The sequence below is a fragment of the Hyperoodon ampullatus genome (genome assembly GCF_949752795.1).
Source record: "Hyperoodon ampullatus genome assembly, chromosome: 2".
Classification (NCBI taxonomy): domain Eukaryota; kingdom Metazoa; phylum Chordata; class Mammalia; order Artiodactyla; family Ziphiidae; genus Hyperoodon; species Hyperoodon ampullatus.
Window position 1 is genome coordinate 23835706 of NC_136915.1, and position 23698 is coordinate 23859403.

The window sequence follows — 23698 nt, forward strand, 5'->3', positions numbered from 1 at the left end:
GAGGGAGAAACACTCCCAAATTCATTCTACGAAGCCACCATCACCCAGAAACCAAAACCAGAAAAAGATATCACAAAAAAAATTACAGACCAATATCACTGATGAACATAGATGCAAAAATCCTGAACAAAATACTAGCAAACAGAATCCAACAACATACTGAAAGGATCATACACCATCATCAAGTGGAATTTATCCCAGGGATGCAAGAATTCTTCAATATATGCAAATCAATCAATGTGGTACACCATATTAGCAAATTAAGGAATAAAAACCATATGATCATCTCAATAGATGCAGAAAAATCTTTTGACAAAATTTAACATCCATTTATGATAAAAACTCTCCAGAAAATGGGCATAGAGGGAAACTACCTCAACATAATAAAGGCCATATATGACAAACCCACAGCAAACATCATACTCAATGGTGAAAAACTGAAAGCATTTCTACTAAGATCAGGAACATAAAAAAAAAAAAAAAATCAGAAATCTCCGGCATTCCTATACACTAACAAGGAAAAATCAGAAAGAGAAATTAAGGAAACAATCCCATTTACCATCGCAACAAAATGAATAAAATGCCTAGGAATAAACTACCTAAGGAAGCGAAAGACTTGCACTCAGAAAACTATAAAACACTGATGAAAGAAATCAAAGATGACATAAACAAATGGAGAAATATACCATGTTCTTGGATTGGAAGAATCAATATTGTGAAAATGACTATACTACCTAAAGCAATCTACAGATTCAATGCAATCCCTGTCAAGCTACCAATGGCATTCTTCACAAAATTAGAACAAAAAACTTTACAGTTCTTATGGAGACACAAAGACCCCAAATAGCCAAAGCAATCTTGAGAAAGAAAAACAGAGCTGGAGGAATCAGGCTCCCCAACTTCAAACTAAACTACAAAGCTACAGTAATCAAGACAGTATGGTACTGGCACAAAAACAGAAATATAGATCAATGGTACAGGATAGAAAGCCCAGAGATAAACCCACGCACATATGGTCACCTTATCTTTGACAAAGGAGGCAAGAACATACAATGGAGAAAAGACAGTCTCTTCAATACGTGGTGCTGGGAAAACTGGACAGCTACATGTAAAAGAGTGAAATTAGAACACTCCCTAATACCGTACACAAAAATAAACTCAAGGGGCTTCCCTGGTGGCGCAGTGGTTGAGAATCCGCCTGCCGATGCAGGGGACGTGGGTTCGTGCCCCGGTCCGGGAAGATCCCACATGCTCCAGCCCGTGAGCCACGGCCGCTGAGCCTGCGTGTCCGGAGCCTGTGCTCCACAACTGGAGAGGCCACAACAGTGAGAGGCCCACGTACCGCAAAAAAAAAAAAAAAACCACACACACACAAAAACAAAACAAAACAAAAAATAAATAAACTCAAAAAAAAAAGACTCCAAATGGATTAAAGACCTAAATGTAAGACCAGACACTATAAAACTCAGAGGAAAACATAGGAAAAACACTCTTTGACATAAACCACAACAAGATCTTTTTTGACCCACCTCCTAGAGAAATGGAAATAAAAACAAAAATAAACAAATGGGACCTAAGTAAACTTAAAAGCTTCTGCACAGCAAAGGAAACCATAAACAAGACGTAAAGACAACCCTCAGAATAGGAGAAAATATTTTCAAATGAAACAACGGACAAAGGATTAATCTGCAAAATATACAACCAGCTCATGGAGCTCAATACAAAAAAAACCCAAACAATTCAATTAAAAAAATAGTTGGAAGACCTAAATAGACATTTCACCAGAGAAGACATACAGATGGCCAAGAGGCACATGAAAAGATGCTCAACATCACTTATTATTAGAGAAATGCAAATCAAAACTACAATGAGGTATTACCTCACACTGGTCAGAATGGCCATTATCAAAAAATCTAGAAACAATAAATGCTGGAATGGGTGTGGTGAAAAGGGAACCCTCCTTCACTGTTGGTCGGAATGTAAATTGATACAACCACTATGGAGAACAGTATGGAGATTCCTTAATAAACTAAAAAAAAGAACTACCCTATGATCCAGCAATCCCACTACTGGGCATATACCCTGAAAAAACCATAATTCAAAAAGAGACACGGGGACTTCCCTGGTGACGCAGTGGTTAAGAATCCGCCTGCCAATGCAGAGGACATGGGTTCGAGCCCTGGTCTGGGAAGATCCCACATGTCACGGAGCAACTAAGCCCAAGCCTGCACTCTAGAGTCCCTGAGCCACAGCTACTGAACCCATCTGCCACAACTACTGAAGCCCATGTGCCTAGAGCCCGTGCTCCACAGCAAAAGAAGCCACCGCAATGAGAAGCCCATGCACCTCAATGAAGAGTAGCCCCACTCGCTGCAACTAGAGGAAGCCTGCGCGCAGCAACGAAGACCCAATGCAGCCAAAAGTAAATAAATAAATAAATAAATAACAAAAAAACCCCATAAAGAGACACGTGCCACAGTGTTCACTGAAGCACTATTTACAATAGCCAGAGCATGGAACCAACCTAAATGTCCGTCGACAGATGAATGGATAAAGAAGATGTGGCACATATATACAGTGGAATGTTAGCCATAAAAAGAAATGAAACTGAATTACTTGTAGTGAGGTGGATGGACCTAGAGTCTGTCATACAGAGTGAAGTAAGTCAGAAAGTGAAAAACAAATACTGTATGCTAACACATATTTATGGAATCTAAAAAAAAAAAATGGTACTGATGAACCTAGTGGCAGGGCAGGAATAAAGACATAGACATAGAGAACGGACTTGAGGACGCGGTGGGGGAGGGGAAGCTGGGGCAAAGTGAGAGTAGCATCCACATATATACACTACCCAATGTAAAATAGCTAGTGGAAAGCAGCAGCATAGCACAGGGAGATCAGCTTGGTGCTTTGTGATGACCTAGAGGGGTAGGATAGGGAGGGTGGGAGGGAGATGGGCATATATGTATGCATATGGCTGATTCACTTTGTTGTACAACAGAAACTAACACAGTATTGTGAAGCAATTATACTCCAATAAAGATCTATTTAAAAAGAAAGTCCGTTTAAGGGCAGGTGTTGTTGGTATTATTAAGCAACCATATTTTCCAAGCCAAAAATCAGAACTCAGGGTCTCACAGAGAATTTTTATGTCATGTCCAGGATCAAGGCCATGGGAACTGTAGTTTGGATGCTGAAATACTGAAATTATTAGAATATTGTTTATGGGGGCAAGAGGGACAAAGTATCTAAAATTGGAACTACTCCCGGAAAATCAGAGACAGCCCATGTTTGTGGTAGCACTAGATGAAAAAGCATTTCCTTGTAAATAAGAAATCTAGATTGCTGACCAAGCTCCATCATCAACACACAGGTGACTGGAAGCCAGTTACTTAATATGTCTAGACCGTGGTTTCCTCATCTGTGAAGTAGGGAAACCTACCTACCCTGGGGGGATTATTTGAGGGTCTTTTGACATCAGTAATATGAAAATGTTTTAAAATAAAGAGCCTAATTTCAAGCTGCATGACGTTTTTTGTTCATAGTCTTCTGATTTGTTTGCCTCTTGAAAACAATCAAAATATACAGGAAAAGAGCAAAAAGGAACACCTGTTTTGTTTACTCAGAAATTCTTTGGTGTTTGGGAGGAAGAAAAAGCTAAAAATAAATAATAGAGAATTATGACTTTCTGTTTTGCTTATTAAAGGTTTTTAGCAATACTAGGAAATAAGCGTGTGCTCATTTTAGCAGGTCCAGCCAAGATTTTGAACAAGTGTGTGAGAAAGCTACCCTATTCAGTACCCAGCAGCAGATTAAAATTTGGAGTATAGTTTTCAGACTAATTTCTTGCTGTTGTTTTGCTGTTTGGGTTTTTCTTTCTTTCTTTCTCATATGGTCACCTCCGTTTTGTTTCAGACTGTAAAAGGTGGGATTTCAGAGACCCGGATTGAAAAGAGAATTGTGATCACAGGAGATGCCGATATTGACCATGATCAGGTGGGAATGCTGAGATCCTGGGCATGGGAGAGGTTCTGGGGCAGGATCACTGATGGACACCGAAATTGGCTTGCTGCAAAAGATAACAGCTTTATCTCCAAGGAGCCCTCTCAGCTACTCTAGCTCTTAATCGAGAAGAAGGACAAAGGGAGTCGGATCACTGAGGCCTGTGGGATGGGGGCCGTAGACTGGAGAAGCAGGGAAGTGTAATGCAAAGAACATGGGCTTTAGACTCAAATCCTAGTTCTTACCATATCCTAGCCCTAACTCCCTAGGCCTCTGTTTCCTCATCTATAAGATAGCATCTTCCTTCAAGGTTGTTGCAAGAATCAAGTGAGATACAGAAGTACATTGTGGGGTGTGTGGTGGGCTCCAAGTAAATAGAGCTGTAGCTGTTCAGGGGATATCATGTACCCAAACCTGTGCTGGAGACAATAGACGACATCAAATCAACATGTGGTCTCTACCCTCAGAGGGGTGAGCTAGAGGGGACACAGTGTCATGGGCTGGAACTCAGGAGACCTGGAACTTGATTTCTGTCCTAGATCTATCACTAACTTGTTGTATGACCCTGGGCAAATCACTTTACCTCCCATATTTTTTTTTTGTTCTCTCCTAAAAGAGAGCAGGTTGATCTAGCTAATTTCTGGGTCCTCTGAGTGCTAAAATTCTGTGCTTTTATGTTAATTAGGTGCTAATTGTGTGCTTTGAGCAATTAGCAAATAATAAGGTCAGGATTAATGTTCCCAATTCTCTGCTGGGTGAGGTTAGAACAGTAAAGCTACAGAAAAGCGGGGGTGGAAGAGACTGCATGTAAATGCTTCTGGAATCATTGACAGGAGTGCTGGAGCAATAGTTCTGTGGCCTTTATGCTGATATGCTGAGTGCCTTAAAAAAAAAAAAAAATAGACTGAGCTGCAGTGCTGACAGTTCCCTTGGTAGCAGGGTTGAGACTTACAGCTGAGAACACCGGGCTGAGGGTCCCACCAACAAGGCTGCAAAAAGCCCAAGTGGGAGGCCTTGCATTCTATTTGCTCCAGCTCAAGGGATCCTGCTGTGTTACCAGCCTGCACTCACCTACGTGGCCTGATGTGATGTGAGCCCCTGCCACGTGCTCCATCTGTGGTAGATGGCACAGGAAGGTGTTTTGGCTTTGGAGTGAGACAGACCCGGGTTGAATCCTGACTCTGCAACTTACTGGTTGTGTGTCCTTGAGCAAGTTATTTTACTTCTCTGAGCTGTGGTTTTGCCATCTGTAAAATAAAGATAATCATAGGTTTCTTTCAGGGTTATTGGGACAAAAGGACAAGCATACTTGATAGCTCAGAGAGGTGCTCCAGTGTCCCTCAGTCTCTGAGGCATGAGGGACATGTGGAAGGGATAAGATATGGTGCACTCTGGATCGGGAGGGGGCACTTTAAGAAGGTGCGGGCTGTCGGAGAGAGAGGGGTGTAGGCCAGAGTAACCAGAGAGGGAGCTTGGGCTGGGCCTTGAAGCGTGAGCAGACTGGTTGAGCAAACAGGCTGAGGGCGGATGAGCAGGGGCCTGTAGAGGTAGCAGTGCCAAAAACGGCTTTCATGGAGTCAAGAGACCAAAAGAGGGATTTCCCTTCTTCCCGTCCCTCCTAGAAGTAGTCTTAAGAGCCAGGGTCAACAGTCAGCTGGTCATATCTAGCTAGAGTCCTTTTTGATGGAGGCCTGTCACTGAGAATCTCATGCCACCATCCCCCAAAGGCTGTGTTGGGCTCTTCCACCTTGGGGTGCTCTGAGCTTAAGGCTCAGCGACTTGCAGCCCAAGGGGAGTAGTCGTGTCATTGTTCTTCTTTGACTTTCCCTCTGCTCCCTTCAGCTTTTCTAAAATGATCAGAACTCCTCCAGATACTAAAATCGGGTCGTCATCCCTTCCACCTCCCTCTGAAACTAAAAAACAGTGTGGCAAAGAGGAAAGTCTGATAGACTTAAGTGAAAATCCCCATTGTGTTACTTACTAGCTGTGAAACGTTAAGTACTTTAACCACTGAACCTTGGTTTCCACGTCTAAAATATGAAATTAAGGATACTACCTTAATTCATTGAGTTGTTGTGAAGATCAAGTAAATAATAATAAGTAATGTACTTAGGCCAGTATGTGGCATGTCATGGGCCCTCCCACTCTTTCTTCCTTTCTTGTCTCTACTTTAGCCAAAGACATCACTTCCTTTTTGTAGCATGCTTCTCTATTTTCCTCTCCTGTTCTGAGCTTCCTGGTTACCCTACACTGAACACATATTTCACTTTGTTCTTGAGTGAATCTTCCCAGAGCCACCCAGGCTGTCACCCCTCCAGGCCCTCCCTGATTCCTTGAAGACAGCTCTAAGCTTTCCCTGTGTCTATGTTTTTAGTCCAGGAGCCTCCCTAAGCAGGATAGGGCGGGCACGGCCATCATCAGCTTGGCTTAGCCTACATGCTGCTCTGGTTCTGTAGACAGAAAGATTGAACCTGCCAGAGAAATGGTGTCCTATGGCCCCTGCCTCTTTCACCAGCCAGGCTGCTTTCTGCCTGATGGGCATTTTTTCTGTCTTTCTCAGGTCCTCGTACAGGCCATCAAGGAGGCAAAGGAGCAGCACCCAGACATGTCAGTGACCAAGGTGGTCGTCCATCAGGAAACCGAAATCTCTGAGGAGTGAGCTCAGGTATGGGCCATCCTTGTGGAGTGGAGCCATCCCCCCAGAGGTGTCCACACTGGGACTTGATAAACTGAAGGCAGAGGAAGGCTGAGGAGGAGGGTGTGGGACGTTATTAAGTATCTGGCTCCAACTAAAGCAGCAGCTAGGTCTCCTCCTGCCCTCAGCGGTGCCAGCAGTGATGGGGTGGAAGAGATACACCAAACGTGGATGTAAATCCCACCCACCTCTTGAATCTTCACGCGTCCTCCCGCTTCTCCACCTCACTTCCCCCCACTTCTCCCTGCCGGTCTACTCTCTGCTGTCACAGGTCTCTCTGAGCCTAGACCTGGGAGGGCCAGAGGAGAAGAACAAAACCAAGCAAAGCAGCACTAGCTGTCTGGAAATGAGGGTTTGGGGGATAGGAAAGAAAGGGCTGAAGCTCTGGGGCCAGACTAGAGAGTTGGAAGCAGGATAGCTGCCTTTTGGGAGCCAGGGTTCCAGATAAAGTCATGCCTACAAGTAGTTTACAAATAACTTGAAGAAGCCATCAATCACCAGGTAGGATGGGGCCCTGTAAAACCGCTCAGGCCCTGATTGTCACTTGTGGCCACAAGAACTTGGCACTGGGACTGGGTAGCAGTCTCCTTTGCGGGATTTAAAACTTTGCTTCTTTCTTTCCTCTAGGAACTGTCCTACCCTCCCCCCTCCCCCGACTCCCTGCCCATCTTCCATTCCAGAGAAAACCAGCAGAATGATAAAGAAGCTAACCTGCAATAGTCAGACTTCAGACTTTTAAGATGATTGATTCTAAACCACCAGAAAAGCAATTTCATTTTCTATTTGGAGTTTATACCAAGAAAGTCTTCTAGATATCACTGATCCTTTTGAATACATTTTTCTATATTGTGATACCAGAAATTGTTCAACTTTTCACTCTTTGGACTGTTTTTAAAGAGCCTTTTGTTTTTTTATGGGGTCGTTTGTAACCCCTTCAGCCCAGCCTCTCCCCATTTATACTGACAGGGTCCACAGCATTCTTTGGGAAATCCTCCAATGACTCCGTCAGCTGTGTTGGGGGACAAAGCCAGCTTAGTGGGGCTTCCCTGCTCCTCCCCTAGTTTATACCCTTTAGATGGCAGCAGAAACTTCATAAACCAGCCCTTTCTCAGAGCCAGTGATGTAACTTTATCAGAATGTCAGGCAGGGCGGCTGCCCTGATCCAGAGACCCCAGGAAGATGTCCCTGTCCCTTTGCTGAGGGTGGTTTGGTGAGGCAGAGGCCTCTGCTAAGAATGTAGTATTGTTTTCCTTCCTCTCTCCTGTTCTTTCTTTTTGGAGCTTCTTTAGATCAAAGACATAAGAAGTTGCTTCAGATATATCTGATACTGTGAATGTTTGAACATATCCGTGGCCTTCACCCTCCTGCCCTCCCTCCCCGTTTACCTCATCAGAAGCAGTGGCTCTGCTAAGTGCTCCCCCCACCTCCCATCTCAGGAGAGACCAAAACTCACAGAAAAATAGGCACTTTGGGCCAAAAGCACTGACCACACATTTTTAGTGGTGATTTGGACAAAGAAAGTTGACGAGATTTTTTTAAAGGTTTTCTAGTTCTGGGAATGTGCACTTCACACAGGGGAGTGGTGGAGTTTACCTCAGTTGGATCCTGCTAAGAAGTATTTCCAGGAGACCATCCCTGAGCCTCTCTCTTTAATCCTGGGGTGAGAAAGGATGTGACTGAGAGAGGAGGCGATCGTGGTCCAGACCGGCCCCTGCCTGCAGATACCCTTCTGGAGCGTGGGAATTGGCTTTTAGGGGCCACGCTCCCCACAAAACCCCACTTGACAAGGGGTACAAACACCAGCTCTACTCATCCCCACTTGCCATCTGAGGTCTGTCAGGTTTTGTGGCTTGATGTTTGTGGTGGGTTTGGGTTTAATTTTTTGTTTTTGTTTTTGAAAATGAGGACTGATGTCCCCAATCCCACTATTCCTGGTAAAGATTAGGGGACATTTTTATTCAGTAGCGCTTCTCTTATCTTCCAGCTTGCTTCCCACAAACAGATCTACCTACAAGTTCTTAGAATCCTGATTCTAGGACAGAAAGTGAGCTTCCTGAGGTGGACAGCGGGTCCCCGTCAGCAGTGGCTGGGGGCTGCAGGGCGGTGAGCAGCAGAGAAGTCTACAGCCTCTGCTCCTGGCCCTCAGCACGTCTCCGGAGTCTCTGCTGGCTGAGCTTTGTTTAGACAAACTCAGTTGGTTTGAACTGATTTCACGAGTGTGCGTTTTTCTCTTAGTACTTACTTGAGACTGTTACTAACCAACAGGTAGCTCTCTCTGGGCAGGGACAGGAAGAGCTCAGGTGGGATATGTGACAGGCTTGTGGGGGAAGGAGAGTGCCCTGTCTCAGGGACAGACAGCATGGGGCATACAGTCTGGAACGATGGGACTTTCCAGGCCGTGCCCAAGCCCGAGCTTTGTTGCCCAGAGCGGTGGTGAGGTTGGAAATCCAGCTCACATCAAATAGGCTTGCGATGTGAGCTCACTTGCCAGTGGCCAGCTGTCCTGCTGGAAGAGCTGCTGGAGCTTGCAGAGCTGCAACCTGTGGAATGAAGTTGGGGAAAGGAAGAGGGCACAGCATGCACGTCAGGAACCTGGCACGCTGAGTATCCTGTGCCGTCCAGGTCAGTATGGCCACGTTCACTGCCTAGGACCACAAATCAGGGGCCTGAACTTCCCCTCAATCTGTCACCAACTCACTTCACCCTGCTTCCTTGTCTATAAATTGGACCAGAAGACCTCCAATGCCCTTCTGGCGCTGAGAAGCCATGATTTGGACAATCCAACACGAGGGGTGTCCTTCCAAGCCTCTTTCCTTTTCCTCCCTCTCTGGTTACAGAACTTGGGGTTTGGCAATTGTTTGGATCTTTTTTTTCTTCCTGCAAGTGTGTGTGTGCGTGTGTGTGAAGAAAAACAGACTGTCCAGGTGGAAATGGTGAAGAGGGGAGAAGAGTTCATTTCCAGTGTCAACAACTTGGCAGTTTTCCTAAAGTGACTCAGACACAGCACAGGAACAACTCGCACTGCAATTTTATTTTTATCTCACTTCAGAAACAAAGATTTCTTCCAAGCCACGTGAGGTCTCTGCCACCCACCTACCCAACCCACCCACAAAGCAGGACCTGAATTTATCCGCTGAGGGCCCACAGAGCCTAGCTGCAGGGACCTGTCAGGGAATCTCTGCCCGCCCCCAGCCCCCCACCGTGTGTTCTGCGGGGCAGCTGAGGGTGAGGGAGCAACAGTCCACCTCGGGAAATGGAGCCAGGGCTATGGCCTGACCAACACCAAGGAAGGCTCGTGGGAAATACCTGTCCAGGATCTTAGCCCCAGGCTGGTTGGTTTTACAGATCTCTCTCAAATGTTTTATTTTGGTGACAAAAATGAAGGGGCTTTGTAAATTAAAAAAAAAAAATTATGAATCATATCAAGTAGTTGTTTACATTTCTTGACAAAATAGGAACTATGCCAGCCGAATCAAATTGGCAAAATCCTTAGATTAAATAGGCAATAATTAGACCTGCCGTTTTGGCCTTTTGTAGTTAGAGAAGTGGTGGTAGTGTTTAGATACTGTTTGGTCTTGCTTCTTCTTGTATTGCATTTTTCAATAAACTTTAAAAAAAAAAAAAAGGACTGACTGTGAAGATTGATCAACTTTTAAAGTTCTCTTACCGGCAACTCGGGAAAAGTTAAACGTGTGACAGGAAGACCCAGATCCAAGCCATTTTCTAAAGCTGTCTACATTGACCAAAATGCAGTTTCAGCATATAAAAGGATTTCTGGGAACTGGCATATGCTTTTTGCCAACTGGAGGGAAATTTCGTGGCACAGGCCATGACAAAGGAGAGAAAGGGGGCTTCTCAGACCTCTTTGGGGAGGGGCCAGACCCTCAGTATGAAGGCATTGGCAGTAGTGTAGCCCTCGTGGGATATACCCTGCATGGCTGAGCGGGGAGGGGTTGACGTGGTAGGAGTTAAAGGCTCAGTCTCCATCCCAGATGGCCGTGGAACATCTCAGCTCCACCCCATTGCCCGTCTTCCCAGAGGCCCAAACCTATCCCAGCCTGTAACATCACAACCTACCTTCCAAGTCTTAGGGTCCTTGCCCACAACTTCGGGTTTGCCAAGACACCAGATAAATCTCCCAGTCACCCTGGCCTTGACCTCCAGCCCCCTCAGGTACCTGTCCAGGGCTAAGGCCACTTTTGGAGGCTGAAGGAATTCCTAAGGCTGAGTCATGCTGGTCTCCAGATTCCACGTTAAAACACATTCTCTCCGGTTTTTTGAACCCTTGTGCAGTCGGCATTTCTCTGCCTACATGCAAGTCAGGATGCCTTAGCAGCTGCTGGGGCCAGAGCATCCATCCCCAGTCTGGGATGTGACTGAAGCATCTACTAGACATTGGGACTCCCAGCCCTAGTCCTGTACCATGGTCCATGCTGCAGCCTCATAGCAGGCTGTCCCCTGCTCCTCAGACCCGGGCCCCCAAGTCCCCTCCTCCTCCCAACTTGGCGTAACCCCCCAGACTAAGGCGGTCCAGCCGTGGCCAGCTTCGGTGAGCACAATCCCGAGCTGCTGGGGCCCTAAGCAGGAGCTCCCCGAGGCCCAGATCCAGAGACTTGGAATGTTCAATGCAGGAACCAGAGGGCTGCACGGTGATAATCACATGGCCAGTCTGGGTCCGTGGACCCCAGGGTGGGTGCAGCCCTGGGCCCTTCAGCGGGTAACTGTTGAGCAGGGCAGGTAACCCCAAGCGAGGATTAGCAGGTTCTGAACGCAGACTCCGCACTGACGGCACTGGTGAGGTACCCCGACGCGGGGACAGGTCCCAGCTTTCTGGCTCCACGCAGCCTATGGCTCGGGGAGTCCTGGGGCCGGGGCTGGGGAGGAGAGCGCAGTCCCAGCCCGGGCCGTCCGGGGGTCGGAGCGCCTGAGCCCGCAGCACCCCCTGACGAAGCCGTCGCGTCTCCAAGTCTCGGTTCTCGTAGAGCAGCGTGTTGGCGCAGATGAACACGAACAGGCCGACGCCCATGACTACGGGTCCAAGGAGTCGCAGCCGCTCGTGCGGGCCGTGGGCCCGGCCGGCGCCCCGACCCTCGCGCCGCAGCTCGCTCAGGGGGGGCGCGCTGGCGTTTGCAGCCCGGGGACCCGGGACCCCGGCGCGGTGCGGCCAGTAGCCGGCCACTGCGATGCCCATGCCCACCAGGACCACGAGCGCCCCCAGCGCCGCGAACGCCCCCGACGGCGAGCGCAGCCGCAGCCGCGCCCGCACCCGCAGGGGCTCGGGCGGGGAGCGCGGGCGCCGGCGGCGGCCCAGGCGGCGGCCCAGGCGGGAGACGCGGCCCTCGGGGCTCCTCCGCACCTCCCCGCAGTCTCCGGGGCTCCCAGCCGTCATCTCTCAGTCGTCTTGGCGCTCTGCGGAGAGAAGGTGGGAGGCAGGGACTGAACCGACGGGCCTACGGTCGGAGCGCCAGGTCGGGGGCCCACATCCGGGAGGGAAGATGGGGCTGCCTGGCCCAGGACGCTTGGAGATCCCTGGCGGCCACCCCCGGATTTTCCCGGGCTGCGAGGCGGGGAGCCGCCCCCGCTCGGGTTTTCCGCAGCGGAGCTCCGAGCCAGGGACGCGCGGCAGAAGCCGGAGTTGGCCGGGCCCGCGGGCGGAGACCAGGGAGGGGGTCGCGCGCGGGCTGCTCCTTGGCGCGTCCTTGGCTGCGGGGCTCCGGCCGCCTGCGCCCTCTTGGCCAGCTTGCGGGTCCCGGGCCTCGGGAGGTGTGGGGCCCCCGGCAGCGGAGTCTCCAGGGTAAGCCCCGCCCGAGCTCGAGCTCACCCCCGCAGGTGGCTGCACCGTAGTAAAGGAGGGAGGGGGCACTCAGCCGCCCGGGTCCGCTGGGGTCGCTCGCGGGCCCCACCTCCCCTCTGCTGCGCTTCAAGTACCGCAGGGAAGGAAGGAGCGGGTGTCGCGGCCTCCAGCCTCTTCCTGCCCACCTCCTCCTTCCAGACCTCCTCAGTCAGCACTGAAGCTGCAGCAAGAGAGACTTGAGCTAGACTCCGAGAAGACCGCTCTGACCAAAACAAGTGGCAGACTTGGGCCAGGATTTCTTTAAACTCCGCGAAGAAGAGGCCGCCCCCTCCTCCAGCGGCCGGGCTAACGCCAGGGCAGGAAGCAGGGGGCTGCGGGTGCCGGGCGCCGGGCCTTGCCAAGTGAGCTCCCCTCCTGGCTCTCCTGTCAGCCCGGGCAACGCTGTTCCCCCAGGTTGCAGCGTTTCCAATTCGGGCTCCTCGGGATGAAACATCCCCCTTTCCAGCCGCCTGGCCTCCTTTCCGGACTCCTCCGCCCGAGGCCTCAGTGGCCCGCGTCCCGGCCGGAGCAGCGCCGCCCTTGCACCTCTGGCTGCCGCAGGGTCTGGGCCGCCCGGCTTAAGCCCCTCCCGGCTGCTGGTGCGGCCTGGCCTGCGGCCTGAGGACTGAATCCGGGCCGGGCAGGAGTCGCGGGGCTGCGTGTGGTGTGGACCCCACGGAAGGGAGGATGTGGGAGGAAACGGTGCCCCGGCCGGGGCGCTCCGGCCTTAGGAGAGGAGGGTTAGCACCTCGCTGTCCAGTGGTGCATCCTCACTGCCCCAGTCTGGTTTGTCCACAGCTTCAACGCTGGAACCCGTAGTCGAGGCCCCAGGAAGGAGGCCTTGTTACCCCACTCACTCCCCATTCGCACCCCCGAAGCTCAAAGCAGGACACCCCATCCCTGCCTCCGACAGGAGCGCGGAAGGCCCAGGGCCTAGCATAGAGCCCCGGCGTCTTCCGCGTCCAAAGCCTGGTGTTCACAGAGGGAAACTGCGGCCGGGAGAGGCGGAGGGGCCTGCCAGGGTCATAGGCCACACAGGACGGGGGCTCTACTAGGACCCAACGCTGGGCACTTCTCTGCTCAGCCCCGGGAGCGTCCTGGGAGGAGGTGAACCCCGTTCCCCACCCCGGTTTCTGAGTGTGGAGCCCTTTCCCCAGCCCCAAACTGGAGAAATGACCACCCCGCCCCAGGCCAGAGCTGGCGCTCCGGCCCCAGCTCCGGAAAGGTCACCCCTGAGCCACCGCGGGTCCTGGCGGGAAGGGAAGCGGAGGCTTGCAGAGAGATGGGGACATGCTCGGAGACCCTGAGACTCTGGAGGGCGTGAGTCGACGCTGGGGACCCCGGAGAGGCAGAAACTTGGAGACACAGTCCGAAGGTCCCATGTCTCGGGAAGTTGCTCGGGGCTGGATCCCGGACACTCCGGGGTCCCGCCTCCCCGCGCGTCCATACTCCGGGGAAAGGGGGAACCGGGCTCCCGACCCCCCACGCAGCGCCTATCTGGAGGGAGAGGCTAAACAAAAAGTTGGGGAAAGTGGGGGACGAACCCCAGGCTCCTAGTTTTGCTCACCTGGCGCCTCCGTACCCGGCTGGGTCCGGGTCCCAGTCCGCGCGCCGCGGCTCGCGGCACTGCCGCGGTCTCCTAGGAATCCCGGCCCCGGCCCCGCCCCCTGGCCCGGCCCCGCCTAGCGCTGCCCTGGCCCCGCCCCCTGGAGCCCCAGGGGCAGTCTGGGCCCCACGGCTGGAAGGAGGCAGCGACTCAAGTCTGAGGCTAGCAGGTAAGCGCTGTGTGCGCGCCCGGTGACTCGGAGGATCCGGGGGCTCGAGTCCCCCGCTAACGTCGTTCAGAAGGCCTGGGAGGGCGCCCTCTTCCCACGTGCGGAAACTGAGACCCCTGCCCAGCCCCACAGCCTGAGCGAGCAGACAGGATTCGAAGCCCGCATGCCCTCCCCCGTCTCGCAGAGTCCCTCCTTCCAGTCGCCCCGGAGAGGAATCTGGGGTCATCTGAGAGCCTACAGATGCCCAGCGCCGTCCGGGGAGCTTCCGGGAGGAGGTGGCCGGAGTTCCTGCTCCGCCCGACCCTACTATCTGAACCTTCCTCTGTCTGAACCTCACTGCCTTCACCTGTAGAATGGGCATAATGGTGTCTGCCTCGCCAGATGCTGAGAGGTGAAAATCCGGCGTTGAGGGCTGGGCCAACAATACGGGCGCAGCCCGGGGTAAGCCCACGAGCGCTTAATGAAGAGTAATCACGTGGGGGGGAGGGTAAATAGAGATGAACCAGGTTCTCAGAGTTGATTGAATCGAATGGAGTGTCGTGGGTCCTGCCGGTCTCCCTAACCTCCCCGAAGATGTGCCCAAGCTGGAATGGGGAGGCGGTGCTCGTCCCAAATCAGAAGGAGGGTTCGGAGGTCCGCGGCTCCCCCTGCGGACCGGCCCGAAGCGGGTAGCCCAACTTTCGTGCCCCGCCCGCCCCCAGAGGCAGGAATGTGGAGCGGAGCCATGGGGGTCGGCCGGCGGCCCAGTTTCCATGATGCGGGGGGCGGACTCGGAGGAGGAGGAGGGGTGGTGCGGGCAGATTGCCAGCCTCAGCGCCGCCCCCCCCCCCTCACTCCCGCAGCCCAGCCGGGCCCCTCGGGAGGAATTTCCGGCCTGGGATTCATTATAACCCGCCCCTCCCCCCGGCCGCGGAGACCCCCCGGCACGCGGGGCGCTAGCGGAGGGGGATGGGCGGTAATGAGACCCTGCTGTGCGCCCGGGGCGGGGAGAGGGAACTCGAGGAAGTCGCCGGCCTGGGCCACCCAACCCCGCTGCGCGTGGCAGAGTCAGGTCCCGGAGCCACACTGCACAGCTGGGCCTCGAACCCAGGCTCCGGCCCTCTGGCTCGGCGGAGGAGACCAGGGGTGGCATCAGCGACCCCGGGAGCCCCGCTCCCGGCGACCGGGCATCCTCCGGAGCGACCGAGGCCACCGCTGGGGGCGGGGCCTCCTCCGGTGGGCCGACCGCGAGGATGCCAGGGTCCCCGAGGAGGCCACAGTGGGTGGGGTCGAGCCTCGGCTCCCGAGGCCTCATCCCTGCGGGTCCGAGAGCGAGGCCGCGGTCGCCTTCCTGCCGCCCGCGCAGCACGCAGGGTTCCTTCGGCCTGAGCTCGCGTCCGGGCTGTTGCCTGGGCTCCACTGAGGCAGCGGCCTCCTTCCTGCCTCCTCCCACTTCTTGCCTCTGCTGTTTCCTTTTCTGGAGACCCCTTCCTTCCTCGCTCTGCGCTTCGTCTACTCCTCACACACTGACCCCACCTCCGCCCTCTCAGCACTTCCCCAACACCCCACCCGACACCGCTGCCCCTCCCCGCTCACTGCTCTTCCTGGGAAAGACCAACGCTGGAGGCCAAAGCCCGACGGTCCCCCTACTCCACCTGCCCTGGCATTTACCACTTGCTGCTCCTGCCTGCCCCTCCCGGCTTTCCCCGTCCTCAGCGCTCTGCCGTCCCAGTGCTGGGGCTTCTTCCATCCTCGGCCACAAGGCGCGCCGCGCTTCCAGCAGCCAGCCACATCCCTGGGCCCCGCGATCAGTCCCATTGCTGCTCCTTCCGTTCCCCCCACTTTGTGAACGGCCCCACCCCCACCCTAAGGCCAACCACACCGGGGGTCACCTTAGGCTCCTTCCTCTCCTCGTTCTGTCTAATCCATCAAGTCAGGCGGACCCTGCTCTTGGGATCTCGCATTAGCCGCTTTCTCCGGCCCCAGGGCCCCTGTCCCTCTGCAGACCCTCCTCGCTGTTCCACAGGGAGGCACCAAGCATCCTTCTACACGGAATCTGCACCCATCACTCACTCCCTGCTTCAGTCCCTCAGTGGCTCCCCAGTGTTGTCCAAGTGGAGTTTAAATCCCTTCTTATCTCCACTCACTGGCCCTGGCCTCTCACACTCCTGCCTCCTGGGTAGCTGAGCTTCTTTCCATCCCCAAATCCTCTGTGTTCTGGCCTCTGCACTTGGCACCTGCCTTGCCTTCTATAACGAGCACCTTCTCCCCTGCTTGTCCCCTTGGCTCCTACTCATCCTTCAGACCTGCCCTGGGCTTCCTCTAGGCCCCCAGCCCAGCCCCTCCTCTAGCTTTCCATTACACACCCCACACACACGAGCCTCCCCGCACACGAGCCCCCCACCCCCACCCCGCACAGCAGCACTGCACACAGGTGAACTGAAGTCAGTGTTTGGGAACTGAGTCTGCTTCCTGCCTGTGTTCCCTATGGCCACGAACTCTGAGGGGCAGGACTCGGCCTGTCTTGCTCACCCCTGGAACCCTTTGCCCAGCTCAGTGCCTGCCCACAACTGGCCCACAACCGGCCCTCGGCTCCCCCACCCCTGGAGCCCCTCCTAATTTCCACCCCTGGAGCCCCGGCTCAAGCGACAGGAGGTAAAGAGGACTTTCCCCCCTCTGTAAAAAAGCAGAGAGTAATACTCCCAGTGTTGTTTTCAAGATTAGAGTACACATGGGCAGCATCTGGCACAAAGTAGATGTCCACTGAACAGCCGCTCCCTCCTCTGACCATGGGTATCAGGCCCAGAGCAGTGTTTGGGGGCTGTAGAAACCTTCCCTGGTCATTTGGGGTGATCAGGGAGAGAAGGGTCCCCCTTCCTAGACATAACCCCTTTTAATTCTCTTGAGGGCTCTGGGAGGTCAATGTTATGCCCAGTTTACAGATGAGGCTCAGAGAGGCAAAGAGCCCTGCACACCAACACACAGCCAGACTGATTAGTGCCCCCTGATCCTCCACAGAGGGACGTCCACTGGTGGTTTGGCCCTGTGGATGTGCAGGTGTGTAGACAGCCAGTGTCTCAATATTGGGACACTGATCCCTTCCCGAATGTGCTCTGGCCTCTGTGTGACCTGGGCCCCTTCACTTCTGAACCAGGAGGGGCCTGGACGAGCTGTCCACTAGGGACCAGGGTGGTCAGCATGCTGCCCGGAAGCTTCTCTGTGAAGGCAGGGAACCAGACACAGTGACCCTGAGGTCCCTGCCTAACTGAGGCTCCATGTCCTTTCCAGAAGCCACTACGGGGAGGGAGCAGCTGTCACCTTCTGCATGTCACAGTCCCATCCTGGGGCCGTAGATCAGCAGGACCTGGGAATCCATCTTCTCTCATCTTCACTTTAGGAACAGCCAAGCTGGCTGGGGCTGGGCTGCCCTGGATTTCCTGCCCAAGCCCCAGGGGTTTCTAAAACCATCACAGCCCTGTGCCAGCATGGCTCCCCTGCAGCAGGACCTCAGTAAGAATTCAGAACCCGGGTTCAAGAGGAGAGAGCCTGGGGCTTCCCTGGTGGCGCAGTGGTTGAGAGTCCGCCTGCCGATGCAGGGGATGCGGGTTCGTGCCCCGGTCCGGGAAGATCCCACATGCCGCAGAGCGGCTGGGCCCGTGAGCCATGGCCGTTGAGCCTGCGCGTCCGGAGCCTGTGCTCCGCAACGGGAGAGGCCACAACAGCGCGAAGCCCACATACCGCAAAAAAAAAAAAAAAAAAAAAAAAAGAGGAGAGAGCCTGGCTCTGGGCCCCAGGTTTGACTATGCTGCTCAATCCTTTGCTGGGTGCCCTTGGCCACATCACAGCACTCTTGCACAGCCCCTGCCTCTGTAACATGTCCTTCTCAGGAAGGGTTGGTGTGCCAGTTCAGTGAGAACCGATGGGCAGGTAGAATCCAGAAGCCCAGTGCTGTTGCCCCATTTTACACGGATGGAAACCAATGGCCCGAGAGGGGCGGTGCCTCGACCAGGGTGACCCAGCTGGTAAGTGGCAGAGCTGGGCTTCAAGCCCCACAGTCACAGGTCCCACTGGGGCTCAGGCCCTCAGAGGATTCTGGGATACAAACCCCAAGTCTATCTCCTCTCACCCATGGAAGCGCTCAGCTGGGCAACTGGGCTCCTCACTGGGTGTCTCTGGGCCACTAAGGGAGAATGAGCTCCCCGTCTCCACTGCCTTCTGCAGCCCAGAGAAGAGTCCAGGTGACACTTGGAGGGCAGGGAGCTGAGACCCTCCTGGGGACAGAGCGAAGCCAGCCTCCCACCTGAGCCCCTAGGCAGAGGGATGACAGCAGGAATGTCACCATTGCGCTGAGCTCCCCCTGGCTACCAGGCCCTTTATACCCGTTACCTTCATAAGTGTGCAAGGCAGCCGCGAGAGTGAGGTGCCACTATCACCCCATGTCACACGTACAGAGACAGGTTCAGCGAGATCCAGGCTTGCCTCTGGTCACACAGCTGGTCAATGGCAGAGCCGGGGATGGAACCGGGTTTTAACCACAATGCTACACAACCTCGCACTAGCCCTGTGACTGCAGCCACGTCAGTTCACCTCTTTATGGCTCTTGTTTCCTCCTCTACAAAATGGGGACGATGGTAGCAACAATTCCAAAGGGTTATAATGAGGATGGAGCCCCATGCTAGGGTTTTTCTGGCCTTTAGCTGGTTCTTGCACCTATAAAATGTGAAGCTGCGGCTAGCGATTGTATCTCTTTAGCCACCTCCTCTGGGCTGGCTCTTGGGGACCAGAGAGGACTCAGCCCTGGCCTCATCCAGATGCTTCAGGGGTTGGGGTAAACAGATCATCCACCAAAAGCTGAGGAAGCAGCAGCTGATTCCATGTGGGGTGGGGGGCAGGCAGCAGGGAGGACTTCATGGATGAGGGAGTATTCCCACTGGGTCTCAGGGTCAGGGTAGTTTTCCAGGCTGCAGAGTGGGAAGATATTCCAGGCAGCATGCAGACAACCTGGAGACAACGTGGACAGGGCGTCAGGTGCTAGAGGGGGAGTGGGGGATGGGATGAAAGGGGGTCAGGGCCAGATTGCAGAGCATCTCAAACACAAGACTCAGGATGTAGGGCTCAACCCCCTGGCACTGCGAGCCATGGGAGGTTTTAAAGAGGAGTGGCTTGACCTGTATATACCTGGGAAGGACTTTACAGACTGTCAGTATGGGACCCATAATTGTTTCTCCAAGAGCACAGAAGAGCAGTGGCATGACGTGGAGCTCGAGGCTGACCCAGGAGCAGGTGTAGGGTTGGGAAACTTACCACCTACAGAGGGAGATGAGGCCCGAGGCAGCCATGGGAAAAAGGATCTCTAAACAGCAGTCCCCTACCTCCCAGGTCCCATGGCTCTGTCTCCGAAGCCAGCTGCTTTGGCCACCTCCCACCCTGACCCCTCCCAGTTCCCTTGCTTTACCCCTGCCGTAGTCCCCTGGGGTCCTCCTCACCTCTTTCAGAGACAGGAGTGAAGGAAGATGGAGAAGGAAGTGATTTAGAGCAGAGCCCGGACCCAGGGCACATGGCCACACTCAGCTCTAAGGGAGGCTGGGAAGTGGATATTGGGAGACAGCTAGGAGTTCTTGCCACAGAAACAGCAGGGACGTGGCACCTCCGTTTGGTGACAAATCACACTGCAGATGAGGCAGTGGCTCCACACCACTGGTAGTGGGGGTAGGGAGCAGAGGCTGGCCCCTCTGGAGCCTGGGATTCAAGGCGAGAATCCTGCAGGGCAGGCGCCTTGGTCAGGGGAGCCTTGGGGTTGGCAGCATGCCCAGCCAGCCATCCTCCCACCCTTTGTGCCAAGAAAAGCCAGGGACCAGTGGGGACTCTCTGTCTGTCCATCTACGTATCAGTCACCCCAGTCCTGCAGACAGCAGCTCTTCAGGCTCTCAGATCATATGGTCCAGTTTCTCCCACCCCTGCACTGCAACCCTGGACTGGTGCCAGTTCTGTCTGCAACATGGGGTCAAGTGCCAGAATCCAGAGATCTTGAATGCAATGCTTTGTAAATTGTCAAAATAAAGTAACAGGCTCAGAGAGGGTGAGTGACATGTCCAAGGTTACACAGCCTGATGATGAGTCTAGGCACCCCAATTCACCCTCCACCAACTCAGTGAGGCAGGACTCCAGTTCTAGGGGGCGATCCTCTGCCTCCGAGCCATGCGGAAGGCTTGGTACCTAGGCCCGAGGCAGGGGGAGACGAGAAACATGTAGGAGACACCGCAGTGGAGTCGGGGAGTCGCTGGACCGGCTGCTCCGGAAAGCCTGGATGCGGCGGGCCTGTGTAGGCGCCTCCTGGCGGCGAGGCCCCGGCACTGCACCCAGGCCACCGGCTACCCCTGCGGGTCCAGGCGCTGCCGCACGTGGAGCAAAGTGGGGGCCCAATCCCGCCTCTCCGCTGACTCCCCACGCGGTGATCCTGGGCGCGCAGGTGTCCGCCTCGGGCCCTCATCGGGAACCTGGGGTCGCCGGCCTTCGGTCCTCACGGATGAGCTCCCTGCAAACCGCAGGCTGCCTACGACATAAAGGATTCCGCCCGGGGAGGTCGGGGGAGGGGAGGACACGAAAGGGCGTGGCTGGACCGTTGGGGACGAAGCCGGGTGAGGGCGTGGGGCGGAGGGTGGAGTGAGACTCACCCGGCGTGGGAGCCTCTGCGATGTCCTAACGGCCCAGTGAGGCCATCACTAGCCCGTCCCCGCCCTACAATCGGCTCGGAGACACGAAATGGTACCGACAGAGCTTGGCAGGACCCCAGGACTGCCTGGTCTCTGCCCAAACTCTGGCCCTGGACTATTTGCCCGGGGCTCGGCTGTGCCCCTGCCAACCCCCTCGCTTGCCTAGCCGGGTCGCTAGCTCGGGCGTGCAGCCCAGGCCTGCAGAAGTTGGCTTTTTCATCAGACAGGTCGCACATCCTTTGACGTTTATGGTGACTATTTCCCCACTGCAGAGGGGACAGAAGGCCCAGGGCGCTCCCTCCCTTACAAGTGCCCTGTCCGCCTGTCTTCACCTCACTTGCACGGCGGGTGCAGAGAGCAGCTCGTCCCAGGGGCATCCGCGTCAGCACAGCTTCGCCGCGCATTTTACAGATGAGGAGAGGAGAACGTAGCCGGCTGCAGTGCAGTGCCCTTCCCCAATGCCCGCACCTCCCTCCCCAGCCTCAAGGCTCCAAGCAGGGATCTGGGGACCGGAGGAGGCAGCCCCAGTGGAGGAGCTGGTGTAGTAAGGTGAGCTTCGAAGGGGAAGGAAAGGTGCTTGAGGTGAGGGAACCACTCGGTCACTGAGCTCTCACGTTAAACCAGGCCGGTGTGAGGCCATTGACCTCATCCCTTACAGGTGTAGCAGGCACTGCACTGTTTCCTGTTTCCAGGTTCTGGGGTGAAATGACCCCCCCGCCCCCCAGTCACAACATGTGGCGCAGCGCCAGGCTACATCTGTCTGACTTCAGAGTCCTCCACACTGAGTTGGGAGATAGGGGTATGAATTATTATCCCCATTTTACAGATGAGGACACTATGGCCCAGAGAGGTTAAATCACTTGTCCAAGGTCACACAGCAAGAAGGTAGTGAGAGTCACACCCTTCCTAGAATCTCTCATGTTCTTATCTGTAAAATTCGGACAACATACTGACCTCACAGGGCTGGTGACCTGACATGTGTAACCCCCTTCACTGAGCCTGGCCCGTGGCCGGCACAGAGGCAGCATAAGATCATTCACTTGGTCTCCTACTGATATCTCCCAGGAGACTTAAGTCCCAAATCATATTCTAGTAAAGAAGAGATAGCCAAGAGGAGGAGGAGAAAATGTCCTCAGATGGTCACAGGTCCCGGCAGAGTTTCTTCACTGGGGCACCAGCACCTCCAGCCATCAGGCTAAGATGCCCCTGCCTGGAGCACTCGCCAGGCGACGGTGACATTGTTGGCTCCGGCACAAGTTTCTGGTTTGGAAGAACCACTGATGATCCTCAGAGACTTTTCAGATTTCTTGCCAAGAGATGCTTGAGGAAAAACATTAAGTTGACTAAAAGGTCATTGAAAGACCCCACAGTCAACTTTTATGGCGGCTAAATGACAAAGGTAGCATTGCATTGCAGCCACCGTTATGTGTGGTCATGAATTGTTCATTTCTTTTCAAGTAATTCGAGCCTTCCCAATAAAGGTGTTTCACTGAATGATATTTGATATCCAAGCCTTTGTAAGATTTTTCATAGAAATAAACTCAGGACTGGGGGAGGGAATTGCTCATCGACTGGGGGGCTGCAGAATGGCCCCAGAGGGGACTTAGGACCCTGGGTGTGGTGAGTCCCCTGTGGTTGGGCTTGAATGGTTCCCACCGGTCTTCCTGTTATAAATGATATCAGTATAAACACCTTTGCACTTGGAGCTCTTTTCTTTGAGTTGTCACCTCAGGATGAATGCCCCGGAGTGGGGATCCCAGGTTCACTCCCAGTTCCAGGTGATTCCCCACATCCTGGCCACGGCCACTCAGAATCACAGCCCAGCCGCCCTGGGGTTCATAATAGATACCAGGTGTGATGCAGTACCTGCTGGTTGTTCTAATTTGCATTTCTTAGGAATATCCCCAGGTTCTTAATAGACTCTAAGAAATGCCAGGGTTTCCTGGGAAGTGTGAATTAAGGATAAGTATTCTATCTTAGGAAAAAGGAATTTTGATTCCCATAGGACCTGATTAAGTCTCCACTTGCCTTTTGGTAAAACTCTTTCATTGTGACTATAACACATCTCTAGGGATGTGCATAAAACCTGAAGGTCCAGCTCTGTAAACTTTCCTAAAGCAAACTCCCATCTGATCCCCACCAGGGACGCCCCCAGAAGGCCCTTTACAATCACCCCCTCTTCCCTCTGCCCCAAAGTACACACTCTTCTGACCGCTAATACTATAGTTTTTTTAAAAAGAGCTACAGTGTAGTTGGGTCTGTTGTAGAGGTTTGTGTATGTGGAGTTAAAGTCGTGCTCGTGTGTCTGGCTTTTCTAGTTTTTGAAATTCATCTGCGTTTGTAGTTTGTTCATTTTCATTCACGCGGTTCTCTGTTACAGAAACACGCCATGGCTTGTCGATTTTCCTATTGAAAAGACTTTTGGGCTGTTTCTAGTTTTTGGCCCTTACAATTAAAAGCTTTTAAGGGCAGTCCTGTACATGCACACTCCCGGCAGGTCCACACCAAGAGGCGCAGGTGCTGGCTTTGCTTCTTTTTTCTTTTCTTTTTTTTTTTTCTTGTGTGGCTTTCCTTTGCTTTGCTTTGCCTGGCATGTTAGTGGTGAAATGAAACGTCCTACATTTCAAGTCCTGGGATTTTTGCCTCATACAGCTGGTACTCCTGCAACAAAGCATGGATCAATTTAAATTTGGATTTTAGC

At 53.7% G+C, this 23698-nt stretch overlaps 2 protein-coding genes across 6 annotated transcripts in view; one reads left to right on the plus strand and one right to left on the minus strand.

The window, feature by feature from the left end:
- EPB41 (erythrocyte membrane protein band 4.1) overlaps window positions 1–6661 on the plus strand; it is a gene marked incomplete at both ends in the record, with an annotated part of 116830 nt that extends 110169 nt beyond the window's left edge. For all 5 annotated transcript variants that reach the window (XM_079698505.1, XM_079698508.1, XM_079698509.1 and 2 more), the window contains 2 exons: window positions 3916–3996; window positions 6563–6661. In XM_079698505.1, coding sequence (XP_079554631.1) covers window positions 3916–3996; window positions 6563–6661 — 180 coding nt within the window. The remainder of the gene's footprint in view (window positions 1–3915; window positions 3997–6562) is intronic.
- A 4501-nt stretch (window positions 6662–11162) lies between these two features.
- TMEM200B (transmembrane protein 200B) lies at window positions 11163–12086 on the minus strand (the record flags this gene model as incomplete). The annotated part of the gene is made up of 1 exon (XM_079697129.1): window positions 11163–12086. One exon carries the CDS (start codon window positions 12084–12086, stop codon window positions 11163–11165), a length of 924 nt encoding a protein of 307 aa, XP_079553255.1.
- Window positions 12087–23698: the final 11612 nt, after the last annotated feature.